Raw genomic sequence first — 16,546 nt, forward strand, 5'->3', positions numbered from 1 at the left:
CCATTGACAACAGACATGTGCAATTTCCCATGTACCACCCCGTTTTATGAAAGTGAACAGAAACTTTATCTGTTTGATGGTGGGACTCTAGAAAGCAAAATGTGGTGAGTGTTGGCTGATTCACACCGGGCGTCCTGGCACCTTTCTGTAGAGGTGTCCGTTCTGTGTCCTGCTCTCACCCCAGGATGAAATCATGAGTACAAGGACTTCAGGACTGTAACAGTGGTAACTTCCTGTTTTTGAATTAATACAGCGTTTGAAGATTACATCTTGACTCTTGAACTGGGCTCTTGCATTCCTTCCTGCCCCTGGTATTTCTGTGGGCTGTGGCTGTGATATGAACAACAGTGCCTTATTTGGAGAACTGAACACGATAGCTTGCTACTGTAGTCAAGTTCGGATTCACTCAGATCCTGGAAGGACCATTTTAGGATTGGACAATGACCCTGTTCATCTGTCTAAGTCACACATTGACCTTTCTCCTCCTAAATCCTCCAGAACGAAAACAGCCCTGGGGACTGGTACACTGTGTAGCTCCAGCTAGGAAAAGAATAGGCCCCGACAAGGCACTCCTTGCTCACCAATGTGTCGTGTCTTCTGGGAATTTGGGGGGCCTTGAGGTGACAAGGCAGGACCAGCAGAATGGCTCAGGGGAACCATGTTATCCTCAGGTGGCTACTCCTAGGGACCATTTGGTGACTCCTAGCCTTTACCATCTTCTGCTGCTGAACAGTTTGTGACTGGGCTGTGGAAAAGCTGGATGTCATCTGCTTGAAGGCTGACCAACCTCTAAACTCTTGTACCCTTGTGGTAGGCGGAGCCTGGGTCTCAGAGCTGGCTCCACCGAGGCTGGATGAACCTGAGCAGCCCAGCAGGATGGGCCTGGCCTGCTTGTTCTGAGGTTCCCAGGGCACAGCAGAGGCATCGAGGAGCCCCACGCTGCTCTCTTGCCTTCTTCACTGAGCAAAAGAAACCAAGGAAGGCGGTCAGTGTTTTCAAGTCTGCAGAAGTGGTCCTCTGTGACTTTTCTGAACTAGCAGCCTCGGCCCCACCGGGGACCTCAGCCTTTCCTCAGAGCCCTGCAGGATGGCGCCCAAGCTCTCAGGGGGCCTCTGATGACTGGGGTGTCGAACAGCACTGGTTTAATGATTCTGTGTGTTGAGCGGTGCACCAATGCAGAATGGCCAGGGCACACGTGTGCGCAACGGCAGGCAGCCACACAGAACACTGTGCTCCGCCTTCAAACTATAGACGGCCACCCTGTGTCGGTTTGTCTCATTTTGATACATTTATCACTGTATATATTCTTAGGACTCCAAACGAGAGGAGAGTGAGGGGAGAGGTCAGGCTTCTGAGCGGGGTTTGGCCTCAGAAGGTACTGTGGGGATGGTTTTCCAAGCATCAGGCCAAAAACCTCCTGTCCACCAAGGGGTGTGCATGAAAATATTTTGGCTGTTTCCAATTAGGACCAAATGGAGACCATCTGGCCTCCTCACCCAAGAGCCTGGCACAAATCAGCTCATCTTAGCCCTTTGCTTTGAGACAGGTGGAGTCCTGCCAAAGACTGGACTCTCTCCCCTAACTCCCTATGACAGTTAAGCAGTTGTCCAATGTGGGAAAGGAAGGTCTTTTTAGATGTAGCCACTCTGTAGCCCTGGCTAGCCTACGACTCTCTATACAGACCAGGCTGACCTTGAACTCTTATAGCTCCATCCCCCTCTGCCTCATGAGACATGTGCCTTCATGCCCTGCCTTTGGGGAGGTATTTTGAAGTTTTGTTATCACTGAAAATACAAATATATATATATGTATATATATATACATATATATATATGATGAAATTGTTCCATTGAGTTCAGGCTGAGGAGACTAATGGTTTCAGTTGTCTCCTGGGTCAAATCCAAGCCTTTGTTTTTGCTTGTAAGACTCTTAATGTGATCCATTCCCTCAGGAGGGCCAGCCTCCTGCATTCTCTTGTCTTGGCCAAACTTTTGGGTTCCTGGATGGTATTGGGAAGGTCTTTCCTGCTTACGTCCTTCATTGTCCAAGTTCTCTCTTGTTCCCACCCTGGGTCAGCTTGTCCCCAAAGCTTTGTCTCTAAGCCCAGCTCTGGAGAAGAATGCCCTTCTGCTGGTCCAGAGAACATACCAAAGGCCACTTCTTTAGACTTGGAAACGTTGACTGCCTTCTCTATGACAACTGCCCAATGGGAAAACTACATCCACGGCAGACAGCACAGCAGAGCCTGACATGCTTTCTTGCTTTATATCCCCACCGTTCGCCCTCTTCCCCAGGGTCTCATACAGCCCAGGTTTGCCTCAAACTTGGCTTTGCAGCTGAGGATAACCTTGAGCTCCTTATCACCCTCCTTCTGTCCCCAGTCAGTGAGATGAGGGGCTTGCACCCTGCTTCACATTTTCATGTGGCTTTTGGACCACGAGAGTTTGTAGTTTTCTAATGTAGCAGTGTTCACAGAGAAGATTCAAAGATAATTCAAGGGCAGAAACAAGACCACACAAGAACAGATTCAAACTGCAGGAGAAAGAGCCCATGGGGATTAGGGTCCACTCAAACAGCTGCTTGTCTTTCCCACAAAGGCCAAGTATAAACCACTGAGTGCCCAGAACACAGCGGCACAGACTCAGGCCGCATCTCTAGGAGCTTCCTAGAGGCTGTTTCATGACACACCCAGCCTCACTTCTGCACTGTGTCCTTAGAACTCGAGTGTGTTAACACTTGGAGGGGATCCTGTGGTGCCAAGTGTGCCCTTGGCATGTGGGATGCTGAGAGCCAGGCAGGGGAGGAGTGCCAGGAGCCGGGGCCCGGGGCTGCAAGGACACTGTGAACTTAGTGTTTGGAAGGCTCCTGGGGTAGCAAATCCTACTCAGTTCTGTTTTTCTCTGTTTTCCTCCCCCTCCTCACTTCCTCCCCTTCCCCCTCCATGTCTCTCTATTTCTGCCCCTCCCCATCTCTCTCAAAGCCCCTTCACGGTCACCCTGGTTCTAACCCTGGTTCTAACCCGAATTCTGAGGCCTCCTGGCCGCTCCTGGAAGAATTGTTCCAAACCATGCTCTTCTGGAATGTTGACGGTGCCATGATGAATTTCTCTGGCAGACGTGGTGAAACTGTTCATGGGTGGCTTGTCTGACTGAGGTCACAAGACATTGGATCTTCTTTTTCCACATTTGATTTTAAATCTTTGTTGGGGATAATTATGCACCAGGGAATGAGTTAGAAGGTGAAGGGAGTGGAAGGAATAATTGAAACGACAACCAAAATACCTCTTTTCCCCCTTTTCCTCTGTGAGGTCCTGTTCACCGTTACAGCTTCAGAAGATTTTGCAATCTGGCTCAGAGTTGAGCTTCCTCCCCGGCACACTGGTTTAAAAACAAAAAAAGGTGCAGGGTCAGGGTCAAGGAAATGGTCTGGGGCACGCTTTGGTGTTGGTGACTGGCTGTCTTCATTTAATAGATGCTTTGGGCAAGTGTATTTCTCTCGGGAGAGAGTTAGCCAAACACCGTCAGAATCACTCCAGTCTGTCCTTTGTGTTTCCCTGCTGCAAGGCTAGGGGTTAACATGCAACTCAGCAGAGCCAAGCAGGGCTCCCAGGTCACCCTGCCCCTGCTGTCGCCTCTGCCTCCCTCATGTACAGCAGCAGCTTTCTCTAACTGTGGCTCCACATTCCTGGGATTACTCAGAACAGTCGGGGAGGAGTACACTTTGTTGGCATGGATTAAGAACTGTATAGGGTCTACGGCCATACCACCCTGAACGCGCCCGATCTCGTCTGATCTCGGAAGCTAAGCAGGGTCGGGCCTGGTTAGTACTTGGATGGGAGACCGCCTGGGTGCTGTAGGCTTTGAAAAAATTAAAAATAAAAAAAATAAAAAAAAAAAAAAGAACTGTATAGGGCCAGGCGGTGGTGGCGCACGCCTTTAATCCCAGCACTCGGGAGGCAGAGCCAGGCGGATCTCTGTGAGTTCGAGGCCAGCCTGGGCTACCAAGTGAGTTCCAGGAAAGGCGCAAAAGCTACACAGAGAAACCCTGTCTCGAAAAACCAAAAAAAAAGAACTGTATAGGGCCGGGCGGTGGTGGCGCACACCATTAATCCCAGCACTCGGGAGGCAGAGGCAGGTGGATCTCTGTGAGTTCGAGGCCAGCCTGGTCTACAGAGGGAGTTCCAGGAAAGGTGCAAAGCTACACAGAGAAACTCTGTCTCGAAACAACCCCCTCCCCCCAAAAAAAGATTTTTTTTTTTTTTTTTTTTTTAAAAAGAACTGTATAGGAGCTGGGCCGTGGTGGCATGTGCCTTTAAACCCCACAGGCGAGGGAGGCAGAGGCAGGTGAATCGCTGAGTTCCAGGCCAGCCTGGTCTACAGAGCGAGTTCCAGGGATACACAGAAAAACCCTGTCTTGAACACCCCTCTCCCTAAAAAACAACAACAACAACGGCCAAGAAAATCTGTGTAGGTGTGGTATCAGTGTTGAGGCTAGGGGTGTAGCTCAGTCTGTAGACTGCTTGCCTAGCATGTTTGAGACCTGGGTTTGATCCCCAGCATCATACACACACACACAGTACCACTCCAGAGCCATGCCAGGTCCTTCTTCCCTAGTCTCTGCAACCCCCTCCCCTCCTCCCCATGCAATTGGAATCTGCAATGCAGAATCTGACCCTCCTGCTACCTTACTCTACTCTACTCCTTACTCTAACCCTAGCCCCCCTTGGGAAGATGGCTCTTGCTTAGGACAGCAGGTCCCAGTGCTGTCCCGGCATGGCTCCTCCTCCCTGTGCCACACAGATGGAGGCTCTTGTCACACTCATCCCTGTTCGTCTGAGCGCCGTGTTCCTTCACCTCCTGCCCCTGTGGTGTACACAGGGTCTGATGATCCTGGCACGAAGACCCTCGGCCTTGGGTGTTCCCTCAGCCCCCTTCATTGAGATCCTTTTTTCCAGGAGTAAGGCAGAGAAGAGTAGAGGAAGAGATGGCCTACTCTAGCAACTGCACGTTCAGACCCGAGCATATATAAACAGGCACTCACACACAGACACACACCAAGTACCCACCCTATACTCAGAGAAGGCCAGCAAGTACTCGATTCTCTATTTATAATCCTGTTCGATCCTCCTTCCTTCTCAGACTCTACACTCCTAAACCACACTCCTTTTCTTGTTTCCACATCAATTATTACTTAAAAATTCTGTCTGTCTGTCTCTGTCTCTTTCTGTGTGTGTCTCTCTGTGTGTGTATGTGTGTGTGTGTGTGTGTGTGTGTGTAGGAATGGGTGTGCAGATACGCTCACTTATGTGTACATGTATGGAGGCAGAAGTTGGCATTAGCTATCTCTCTATCACTCTTCTCTGTTTTTTGAGATAGGGTTTCTCACTGAACATGTGTCTTACCGCTTCAGCTAGACTGGCTGGCCAGAAAGCCCTGGGATCCAAATTACCTCCACATCTGAGGCCAGCCTGAGCTACATGGTGAGTTCCAGGATAGCCCGGGACTATATAGCAAGTCTCTGTCTCACAAAACTGAAGGAAATAGATGTGGTAGCAGGGGTGAGGGTGAGGGGTGAGGGAGGGGGTGAGGGTGCAGAGTGAGGGAGGGGGTGGGGATGGGAGCTGAGGGTGGGTGGTTGAGGGAGAGGGGTGTGACTTGAGGAGATATAAGCTTTTTACTTTACTGTTCTGGAAGTTGGAAGTCTGAAATGGATCCTACAAATGCCTGTCAGGACATCTTCAGGCTAGGGCCTCTGAAGGTTCTGGGGAAATGTTTCTTTGGTTTTTCCAGAGATCACCCACATTCCAGCTCAGATCACTTGTGCCTCAGTTTCTACTCACTGTCACATCTTCTACCTCCTGCCTGCCTCTTACAAATGTCATTGTGATTATACTTGACCCTCCAGGCTAGTCCAGGAGAATAGCTCCACCTCAGGCTCCTGATCTGACATCTGTCATGTGAACATATTCACAGGTGCTGAAGGTCAGGACAGAGACACCTTGTTGAGGTGTGTGCATGCGGAGTGGGGGGGGAACCACATTATTCTGCCTCCCACACACTCCAGAAGGTCTCCAGTGAGCACTCAGGAGGCCCCCTGCCTACAAAGCAGAGTCCTCCCTCAGGAACCAATGGGGCAGCCTAGAAGTGGTGCCCAGTGCTCACCTTGGGGAAGCAGAGTGGGATTTCCAGTGTGTGGTGATGCCGAGGTGGGCTGGTCCTTCCCCTGCATCTCTGCATATTCTGCTATGGGTCTGAGGAGGGCCAGAGTCCCAGAACACTGCAAATAATTTCCATCCAGGTGCAGCTCGCTGGGGAAGAGGGCGGAAAACATTGTCCATCGGCTGTCAGGTCCACTGCAACTTTGAATTTAAGATCTTTGTCTGACAGAGCATAACTGGTCATAAATGACTGACATAACATAGTCAACGGATAATTAGAGTAAACATGAGCTACATCATGTCACAAAAAACTGGCTATGCCAGTGCCACAGACCATGCCCTCAGCAGATGCCCTTGGTTCTCAGAGTTCACTAAAGGCTTTTTCTCCTAAGGGTAAGAAAAAAGGGGAGGGGATGCTGGGGAAGTAGCCTATTAAGTAAAGTGCTTGCCAAGCCCATGAGGACCTCTGTTCAGTCTCTAGAACCCATAGAGAAACAACTGGGCACTGGGCCGTGGAGATGGCTGGTGGGTAAAGCACTTGCTGTGAAACCGAGAGGACCCGAGTTCAAATTCCTAGCACTCCTGTCAAAGCCAGGCATACCCACAAATCCTTGTGATCCCAGCATTGCGGGGTAGAGACAGTTGGGTCTCTGGGACTTGACTGGCCAGTCTAGCTGAAATGGCAAGCTTGCTGTTCAGTCAGAGACCTTGTCTCAAGAAATAGAGAGCGACAGAGGAATACATTTGATGTACTCCTCCAACCTCCAAATGTGCGTGTGTGTACACATACACTATACAAACAAAATAAAAAAAGATAAATTTCTAATGAAGTCTAGAAAACAACAACAGCACATGGCATGGAGACATGCTTGTAATCCCAGACAACAGCCCAGGGCATGGAGACATGTTTGTAATCCCAGACAACAGCCCAGGGCATGGAGACATGCTTGTAATCCCAGACAACAGCCCAGGGCATGGAGACATGCTTGTAATCCCAGACAACAGCCCAGGGCATGGAGACATGCTTGTAATCCCAGACAACAGTCCAGGGCATGGAGACATGCTTGTAATCCCAGAGTTGGAAGTGGGGAGATAGGTGCATCCCCAGAGCTCTCTGGCAGATTCAAAAACAAGGTAAGAGCACTGAGGAATGACATGTGATGAAGCTGACCTCTGACCTCCACATGCATGCGTGCACCCTACACGAACATACATAAAAAAAAAAAAAAAAGGAGAGAGAAAGAGGCAGGAAGGGAGGAAGGAAGGGAAGGAGGAAGGAAGGGGAGGAGGGAAGAGGAAGGGAAATAGGGAGTGAAAAAGCAAAACTAGCCACCAGAATGCTTTGTGCAATGAGTCAAAACAGAGACAAGGTGAGCAAGGGCATGGGGCGGGGCATTGTGTGTGTGTGTGGGCAGCTCACCAGATGGCACTCTGGCTGATGACAGAGCCCAGCCTCGGGCCACTCTGAGGCCCCAGGCCACAGTAGCGCAGACTGAGGCCTTGGAGCCTTTGGTTGGTCTCCAGGCCTGAGAAGATACTCTCGAGTTCTTCATTTCCAAACCTGAAATGACAGAACAAACCCCATGGCTTTTAAACTGTGTCACAGGCCGAGGGGACCGCTGCAGCTGGTCACGGCAGGGAAATAAACCATGAAGAGGTGTGAATGAAAACTTGGTTTAGAGCCTGGTGGTGGTGGGTGCCTGACTTTAATCCCAGCACTTGGGAGGCAGAGGCAGGTGGATCTATGAGTTTGAGGCCAGCCTGGTCTACAGAGTGAGTTTCAGGACAGCCAGGGCTACACAGAGAAACTCTGTCTTGAAAAACCAAAAAGAAAGAAAAAAAGAAAAGAAAACTCAGTTCAGATTGACTTGTCAACCTGGATCAAGATTTTGCGGCGCCTGATGCCAGGCAGTTTATTCCCAGCACATTTAAACACAGTGTAATTTGGGAAAAAAGTTTCCTGGTGTAACACAATCCCTGGTGCACAAGGAAGTATAATTACATTGACACTCAGCTCAGGGTACATGTCATTTCTTCCAAGAAGATGGCTTCTAGAGATAGACTACCTGTGCTAGCTTAAGAACCCAGGGGAGGGTCTGGCCCAGTCTCGGTCATACAGATAGTGTAGAGGTCATTTGGGCTGTTAGCCACCTGGTCCTGGTCATGGGAGCTTAGGGGAGTCTCTGGCTGTACAGATAATGTAAGGGCCACTTAGACTACTAAGTATCTGCAGTCCTGATTGTGAGAGCTTGGGGGAGCCCTGACTGTACGGGTCATTTAGATTACTAGCCACCTCCAGCCCTGGTTGTATGAACCTGACGTGGCCTGACCTAACAGATAACGCACATCACCAGGCTATTAATTACTTTCAAATCCCAGCTTTCAGGATGGAAGAACAGATTTTCCATCTTTCCCACTGGAAAGACAATCCTGAGTGCTTAACATTCCTGGTCTCTCTGGAGATCTGTGGGCTCAAGGACCTGTGGTGTGCTCCCACCAACAGGCCACAAGGCTAACTTCAGAGTCTTTCCCGGGCCAGCTAGAAGTGTTTCTACTGATCTTAGTTTCTCAGGCCACAGCTGGCTGAGGGATAGTGCAGAGTTGACCCCGAAACAAAGGAGATCTTGTAAGGGGGGAAGGGGATCTGAAGTCAGATTTCAGGGCAAAGAGAGCAAAGAATGATTGATTTGAAGCATCCTTTCAAGGGAGCGCATGGAGAAGAGGTTCCAAATGCTGAGGTAGAACAGAGACGGTCACGATGATTCGGGCATAATAATGGAGCTGGCAGTGGTGGGCAGAGTCTAGGAAGCCCCCAGCAGCAGCAGGAGTCTGTAAGGAAGTCCAGCCTCTCGTCCTTCCTGTTATAACTGGGCTCCTTCATTCACAATATTTAGCTCTCAAAGTGACTCACAAGCACATCCCTTTATTGTATATATCTTTTAATAAATATAAATATAGATATGAATATATAATATCTTCCTTTATTTACATCTTCCTTAGTGCCCAGCACCTTGTCATGCATAAGCTCACCTTCAACAAACATTTGTTGAGAGGACAAATGGGGACACTAATGTTTACTTGGGCACAGGGGAAGGGCTAGAAGGTTCCCTTGTCTTGATGAGGCACAGAACCTCAGTGTGTGGTCCTCCCCTCCCCCTACTTCCTCCAGCAGTCACCATCTCGGGCCCAGCCTGCCAGAGCCCCGCATTCAGCCTTACTTGCAGTAATCAAGGACCAGCAACTGCAAACTGCTGAACTGCAAAGCTTTCCCAAGTCGTCCCAGGGACCACAGGTCCATCTTGCAATTAATGATCTCCAGGGTGGTTACTGGGCAAGTGGTGTGCCCCTTGGACTCCAGAAACAAAGCCTAGAAGATGAAAAACTACTTCCGTCAGGACAACGACTGTGCTCTTGAGTTTTCATAGGTCCCCAAGCCAAGCCTATGAATGACCTCAACGTATTTGCCTCCAAGATGATTTTCTACATCTTGTAGCATAAAATGTAGCATGAAAATAGAGGAGTTTTCCTTCTTAAAGCAATGATTCATTGCAGAATCACATGAGAAACACGAAGCCCTGTGATGAGATATACTGCATGTGTTACGGGCTAAATAATACTTGAATAGTTCTCCCCCACTCACATACGGAAGTACTAACCCAGGATCTCCGAAGGCTGTATCATGGAGCCAGGTGCCTGTGTTCTGAAGAGATCTTGGGATGAACCCTAACTTGATTCGAGTAGTGTCCTCACAAGAAGAGGACCCTGTGAGGACACAGGAAGAAAACCTTGCTGATGCCTCAGTTTTAGGCTTCGGCCTCCAGAAGTAGCTGTTGCCTCAGCCACACACAGCCTAGGATGCTGACAGCCTCTGCAGACTATGGCAGATGTCGATTTTTAAACATTTATTACTATTCTGTGGGGGAGGGATGCATGCCTGCTGTGGCATGGATGTGGAGTTGATTCTCTCTTTTCATTTTTGCCTAGATTCTGGGGCTGGAACTCGGGCTTGCTCAGCATGTGCCTTCATCCCACTGAGCCATCCTGCCAGGTCTGGATTTGTCAAAAGAATTTTTTTTTTTAACTTATTAGTGTGTGTGTGTTGGAGTTGGTTCTCTCCTCCCTTCTTTAGGTAGGTTCTAGGGTGTGAGGTCAGGTCATTAAGGTTAAGCAGCAAGTGAGATGTTGGTTTCTTAATGAGGAAGCTGCTGCTGGAGTGGGCAGCATCCGCTCCATAGTGGAGAGGTCCACAGACAGCTCATTTTTGTGGTAACCAAGGATACTAGTGATGGTTAAATCCCTGCTTGAAAGGAAAGAGCATTTAAAACCTCCAGTCATGGGGCTGGCACGAGGCCACCTTTCAGCAATTCCAACCAGCACAGAACAGAAGCCTTGGAGGGTTTGGGTGGATTTGGAAGGCTAAGGGCCTTTTGGGGTAATGACATATTGGTCAGATCTAGGATTTCAAATGATCCTTTGGCTGAGGTTGAAAAGTTGAGCTGTAGCCACAGGGCCGGTACTGCTCTGCATGATGTGAGATCCCCCCCCGGCCCCCCCCAACTAGCTAGTGTGGGCTGAGATGGTTGCACAAAGGGCAGAAAAAAACCCAGGGCTTCCAGCCCTGTGTCCTAGTTAGGGTTACTATTGGTGTGCTGAAACACCACAAAAAGCAAACAACATCCTTCCTCCCTCCCGCAAACTATCTCTTTTATTTGAGTTCTAAGTCCTGCTCCATCACCCAGCACTGCTTCCTGGTCACTTTGGTCCTCCATGGCCTCAGCCCCTCTGGTCTCACTGCCCGCACTGTCTCCAGGTTTCAGGGGGCGTTGCTGCTGAAGGGGAAGGGAAGTCTAAAAGAGAAGGCCCAACAGCAAGCTTTTCAACTTCTTTCTCTGTGTGTTTTGTTTTGCTTTGTTGAGATAGGATCTCACTACGTAGCCCTGGGTGGCCTGGAACTTGGTATGTAAACAGGCTGGCCTGGAACTCACAGAGATCCTCCTGCCTCCGCCTCCCAAGCGCTGGAATTAAAGGTGTGCACCACCACGCCCAGCTTAGTTTCTTGATGATGTTTCTAAGTTTCTCAACTACCGTCTTTTAAATTAAATATTCCAGGGACACACCCCCCCCCACACCCCTACCTTCCTTTGAATCATGTATGAGTGTGCATGCATGCATATGCACATGTGTGTTTAGCTTAGCTAGTTCTCAGCCAAAGAGCTGGTCTTGATTATCTGATTTGACTTTTCCAGAAGTGGAGTTCTTCTTACTTGCAATAAGGGAAGCTCAATTTCTAAAAGAGATTAATCTATCATTGTATATGTAATAGAATAACAGTTAAATTTACTGAACATAGGTGATTCTTAACAACATAATGTGAGTGAAAGTCTGATTTAAAACATCATACTTATGTAGACAACATGCATGCGTATTGCTAAAAGCGTTAGTGTGTGCACGGTGGAGACACATGTCCCTTAGGCAGGCACCACCTTTAGGAAGTAGGTGGGGTGGAGAGGAACTGAAGCTTTGTGTCACATTGGTCAGTATTTGTCCATGTTATTCATTTAAAAGAGTATATTATGGGGATGGAGAGATGGCAGAGGGGTTAAAAGCACTTGTTGCTCTTGCAGAGGACACAGGCTCAGTTCCCAGCACCCACACGGCAGCTCACAACCTCCTGTAACCCCAGTTCCAGGGGATCTGACAGGGATGCATGTGGAGCACATACATGCCTGTGGGTGAAACATTCATACACATAAAGTTACATAAGTAAATCTTTTAAAAAATTAATCTAAAAGGGGTATATTACAACCGGGAGGTGGGTTTATGGATATTAGTTCTGTCCTTTTCCACATTTCTTTTTTTTTTTTTTTTTTCAGAGCTAAGGACCGAACCCAGGGTCTTGGGCTTGCTAGGCAAGCGCTCTACCACTGAGCTAAATCCCCAACCCCAGGTGGTGGTGGCGCATGCCTTTAATCCCAGCATTCAGGAGGCAGAGGCAAGAGGATCTCTGAGTTCAAGGTCAGCCTGGTCTACAGAGCTCCAGGATAGCCAAGGCTACACTGATAAACCCTGTCTCAAAAACAAACACACAAAAACAAAACCCACAAAAAAAAAACCAAAACCAAAAACAACCAACCAAACAAAAAAGATGGGACTTATTTAAAATTTATTTAAAACTTACTTAAAATAAGTTTGAAGAATCTCATTAAAATAATGTTGTTTTTAAGAAAGAAAATCTTGCAGCATATCAATAAGTCAGAAATAAAATAGACTACATCTGGAATACAGGGTGTTGTGTGCTTGTTTTTAACTTTAGGGTGTGAAGAAACTGAAACCACACTCACGAGCCTGGCGATCTCAGGGTTGGTCAGCTGGAGGCCCCAGACGCAGATCTCCTTCCCCGGCATGTAGTTCTCATCTCGAATGGCCATGAGCAAAGGCTCCAAGGAAACAGGCCGGCTGCTCACGGTGGTGTCTCCAGCTCTTACAAGCATGAACTGGAGTGTGAGAAAATTATAGGTGGCCATTGTAAAGAGACACCCGTGCATCCGAATGTGTGGAAAAGGAATACTGCCACCAGACGGCTCATGAATGTCTGAGGGAGTTACTGCCTGTGTACCGGGTGGTGGGGAGCCAATGGATAACATTCCTGCCATGGACAAGCTCATGGCTCTGTAGGTCAGAGTGACTACAGGTTACTGCCCACTATTAGCTCACAAAAATCAATTTAGTTTTGTACAACCAGCTTTTTCTTTTTCTTTTAGGAAATAGAAAGGCAGGAAAAACCATTGAATTGCATCTTACATAACAAGGATAATAATGATTGATTCATAAAGTTTTTGCTTTTTTTTTTTTTTTTTTTTTTTTTTCCTGGAACTCACTTGGTAGCCCAGGCTGGCCTCGAACTCACAGAGATCCACCTGGCTCTGCCTCCCAAGTGCTGGGATTAAAGGCGTGCGCCACCACCGCCCGGCAGTTTTTGCTTTTTAAAGGTTATCTATTTTAATTTTATGCCTATTGAGGGTTCTGCTTGTGTGTATGCCTATGTGTGTGTGTGCAGTGCCCTTGGAGGCTGGAAGAGAGCACCAGATCTCCTGGAACTGAAGTTAGAGGAGCCCCCATGTGGGTGCTGGGAACCAATCTTGGTACGATGTTCAAGCAGCAAGTTTCTTTTCTGTTTTGTTGTTTTTTGTTTTTTGAGACAGGGCTTCTCTGTGTAGTTTTGGTGCATGTCCTGGATCTTGCTCTGTAGACCAGACTGGCCTCGAACTCCCAGAGATCCACCTGGCTCTGCCTCCTGAGTGCTGGGATTAGAGCCCGGCTAGCAGCAAGTATTTAACCACTGACCTGTCTTTCCCCTCATAAGGCTCTAAATGATATTCATAATCAAAATGGAGAACCCTCATCTGAGCATGCTTCCAACTTATGTAGCTGGTTGCGTCTACCCAGAGATTCATACTGGATGGGATGTTAATTGTATTTCTGATGATGGTTGTAATAAAAAGTTTGGTGGAGGCTAATTGTAAGAACTATAGTAAAAACAAAACTTAATTAGTGGGCTTGAGAGATGACTTAGTGGTTGAGAGTATGTTGGGCAGCTAACAATGTCCTGTAACTCCAGCTCCAGGGGATCCAATACCTTCTGGCTTCCATCGGTACCTGCACTCATATGCACACCTCTCCCCATACATATAACTAAAAAAAAAAATCTTTAAAAAATTAATATTATTTTACCCCCCTCCCCAAAGGATGTTGTGGGGCTGGAGAGCTGGCTCAACCGTTAAGAGCACGTGCTCATCTTCCAGAGGACCTGTGTTTGGCTTCTGCATCCACACTGGGCATCTCCAGTCCCAGAGCATCTGATGTCCTCTGCCAGCATCTGTGCGGTGCCATATAGACAACCAGGCACACACACATACACATGAGTTTTTAAAAGAATGGTTGTGGGAAGCCCCTCACTGTGGGAACATTCGGTAGAAACTGAAAATAGAAGGGAGTAGAGAAACCCGGAGGGCAGAGGAACAGGTGGGAAGAGAGCTAGAGGGAAGGAGGGTGCGACTCAGGGGGGCCAGAATCGGAGGAAAGAGGGGAGCTTAAAGAGGAACTTGAGAAGGTGGTATTATGTGAGGTTGGGAGACTCATTCTCGAACCCGCAAACACATTCTGGCCTTCAGGAGGGCAGGGGCGTGGTCGGGGGCGGGGCAGAAGCGTGGAGCAGGCACAGGGTCTGGGGAGCAAAGCTGTGAATGTCAGGCAATGCAGAGCAGGGGGAGAGTGAGCTTTGGACCGAGCCCAGGGAGTCTATTTCGGAGAAGGACAGAGTCCCCCCACTCACCCTCCTGAGGATCTGCTCTCTGTCAATGCTGCTCTTCAGGTCCCTTTGGATGGCGGGACACGGGGATGTCCGAGACTGTATGCAGTACTTCTGATATGTCTTCAGGAACTTCTGAAGAACCAGAACCACCGATGGGGGAGCCCCTTTGGGTTTTTGTTTTCTTTCCTTTGCTCTTGGCATTGTTTTACAGTGTTCGGTTCCACTTGGCTTCTGAAAACAGTAACTGAACCTGAAATCCAGCACAAAACATGCCTCGCCCTTGAAATCCAGAAAACACTGTGGTGAACTCTTCTCCAAGAATCTTTTTATTTTATTATTATTATTATTATTATTATTATTATTATTATTATTATTATTTTGTTTTTTGTTTTTCAAGACAGGGTTTCTTTGTGTAGTTTTGGTGCCTGTTCTGGATCTCGCTCTGTAGACCAGGCTGGCCTCGAACTCACAGAGATCCACCTGGTTCTGCCTCCTGAGTGCTGGGATTAAAGGCGTGCACCACCACTGCCCGGCTTCTCCAAGAATCTTAAAGACTTTTTATCCTAAGTGGCCCTAGCGAGTTGAGTTCAGAGCCACTACATAGATACTCAGTTTCCAATTTCCATAGTCATGGGTCCATATTTTTGTTTCTTTATATTGAGGGCAGCACCCATGGACTCAGTTATGAGGAGGTGCAATAATATTAAGCGGCAGAGTTCTCTTTACTGATTCAGTTCTTGCCAGACTGTGCATACTGATGGGGTTAAGAATGTGGACCTTGAGCTGGGAATATAGTTGAGTTGTGAAGTGTTTTCCTAGCATGCATGAGGCCCTGGGTTCAACACTGAAAAAGAAGCAGGCATTTAAAACACACATTATATTGGTAAACTGTCATATGCCATGTAAGTTCACTGTGAAGATGGTTCTGCAAGTCCCCCTCCCTTCAGATCTAAGCATGTGTGTGTCAGGTGGCCTCCAAGACCCCTGTCCGGAGATGGGCTGGACCCCTAACTCTGTGACAAGGAGGGGAGAGGACAGTGAAACAGTCCAAGACTTAAAACATGCGCCACTGAGGACAGCTAGAAATGCATCTCCAACAGCCATTGCTATTGTTTATCTCATAATAAAGAATTCCTGCCGTGGGAAAGGGAAGCAAAGTTCGGCCATGGGAAGCTCATCTGTGGAGAGAAAGCTCAATCAGGAACTCCAGCTGCCTGCCTCAACCTCCCCAGGGGGTTCCTTCCTTCCTTCCTTCCTTTTCCTTCTTTTTTTGTTTTGTTTTTTTGAGACAGGGTTTCTCAGTATAGTCCTGGCTGTCCTGGAACTCGCTCTGTAGACCAGGTTGGGCTCGAACTCACAGAGCTCTTCCTGCCTCTGCCTCAGCTCCCACTTTTGTTCTTTAAAGCAGCCAGCCTACACTTGGCGTTTTGTTACAGTAGCCCCGACTGATGTCCAGGAGAAAGTCTGCAGCATTGTTCACTCTAGGGAGTAATTTTTTTTTTTTTACCAGCTGCTGCTAAGCATTTATGGATGGACAAACTCCACATGCACGAGCTGCGAATGTTCTCCATTAAGGAAGTTAGCATTTTTTAAAAATTATGCATTGTGTTCGTCCATCCAGGTTGCAATTCCTTTCTCGGGCACAAGATACAGCTGCCTGACTGAGGACAGCTGCAGGCGTGAGGTAATGTCTAAGGAGAGATGTCCTCTGATGCAAATGGACCACAAGAACACAAAGCACAGACCACGGAACGCTGATAGAGGGCTCATAGAGACTTTTTTTTTGTTGTTTTTTTGTTTTTTGTTTTTTTGTTTTTTTGTTTTTTTGTTTTTCGAGACAGGGTTTCTCTGTGTAGCTTTGCGCCTTTCCTGGAACTCACTTGGTAGCCCAGGCTGGCCTCGAACTCACAGAGATCCGCCCGGCTCTGCCTCCCGAGTGCTGGGATTAAAGGCGTGCGCCACCACCGCCCGGCCATAGAAACTTTTGCTTAAACCTTGTTGGCTAAATCCTATATAAACAGCAATGGGGAATGAAAGAGAAAAGAACTGTTCATTCTTTTTGTGTGTGTGTGTGTGTG

The 16,546-nt window shown here is 48.1% G+C and overlaps 1 protein-coding gene and 1 pseudogene across 1 annotated transcript in view; one reads left to right on the forward strand and one right to left on the reverse strand.

The window, feature by feature from the left end:
• The window catches only part of LOC131915287 (uncharacterized), a 34,808-nt gene extending 20,117 nt beyond the window's left edge, over positions 1–14,691 (reverse strand). The window contains exons 1-6 of the mRNA XM_059268398.1: positions 14,490–14,691; positions 12,499–12,651; positions 9,376–9,524; positions 7,578–7,718; positions 6,162–6,307; positions 3,282–3,377 (exon numbers count right to left, since the gene is read on the reverse strand). Coding sequence (XP_059124381.1) covers positions 3,282–3,377; positions 6,162–6,307; positions 7,578–7,718; positions 9,376–9,524; positions 12,499–12,651; positions 14,490–14,669 — 865 coding nt within the window. The 5' untranslated portion in view covers positions 14,670–14,691. The remainder of the gene's footprint in view (positions 1–3,281; positions 3,378–6,161; positions 6,308–7,577; positions 7,719–9,375; positions 9,525–12,498; positions 12,652–14,489) is intronic.
• Positions 3,750–3,868, forward strand: LOC131915773 (5S ribosomal RNA; annotated as a pseudogene).
• Positions 14,692–16,546: the final 1,855 nt, after the last annotated feature.

The sequence above is a fragment of the Peromyscus eremicus genome, chromosome 7 (genome assembly GCF_949786415.1).
Source record: "Peromyscus eremicus chromosome 7, PerEre_H2_v1, whole genome shotgun sequence".
Classification (NCBI taxonomy): Eukaryota; Metazoa; Chordata; class Mammalia; order Rodentia; family Cricetidae; genus Peromyscus; species Peromyscus eremicus.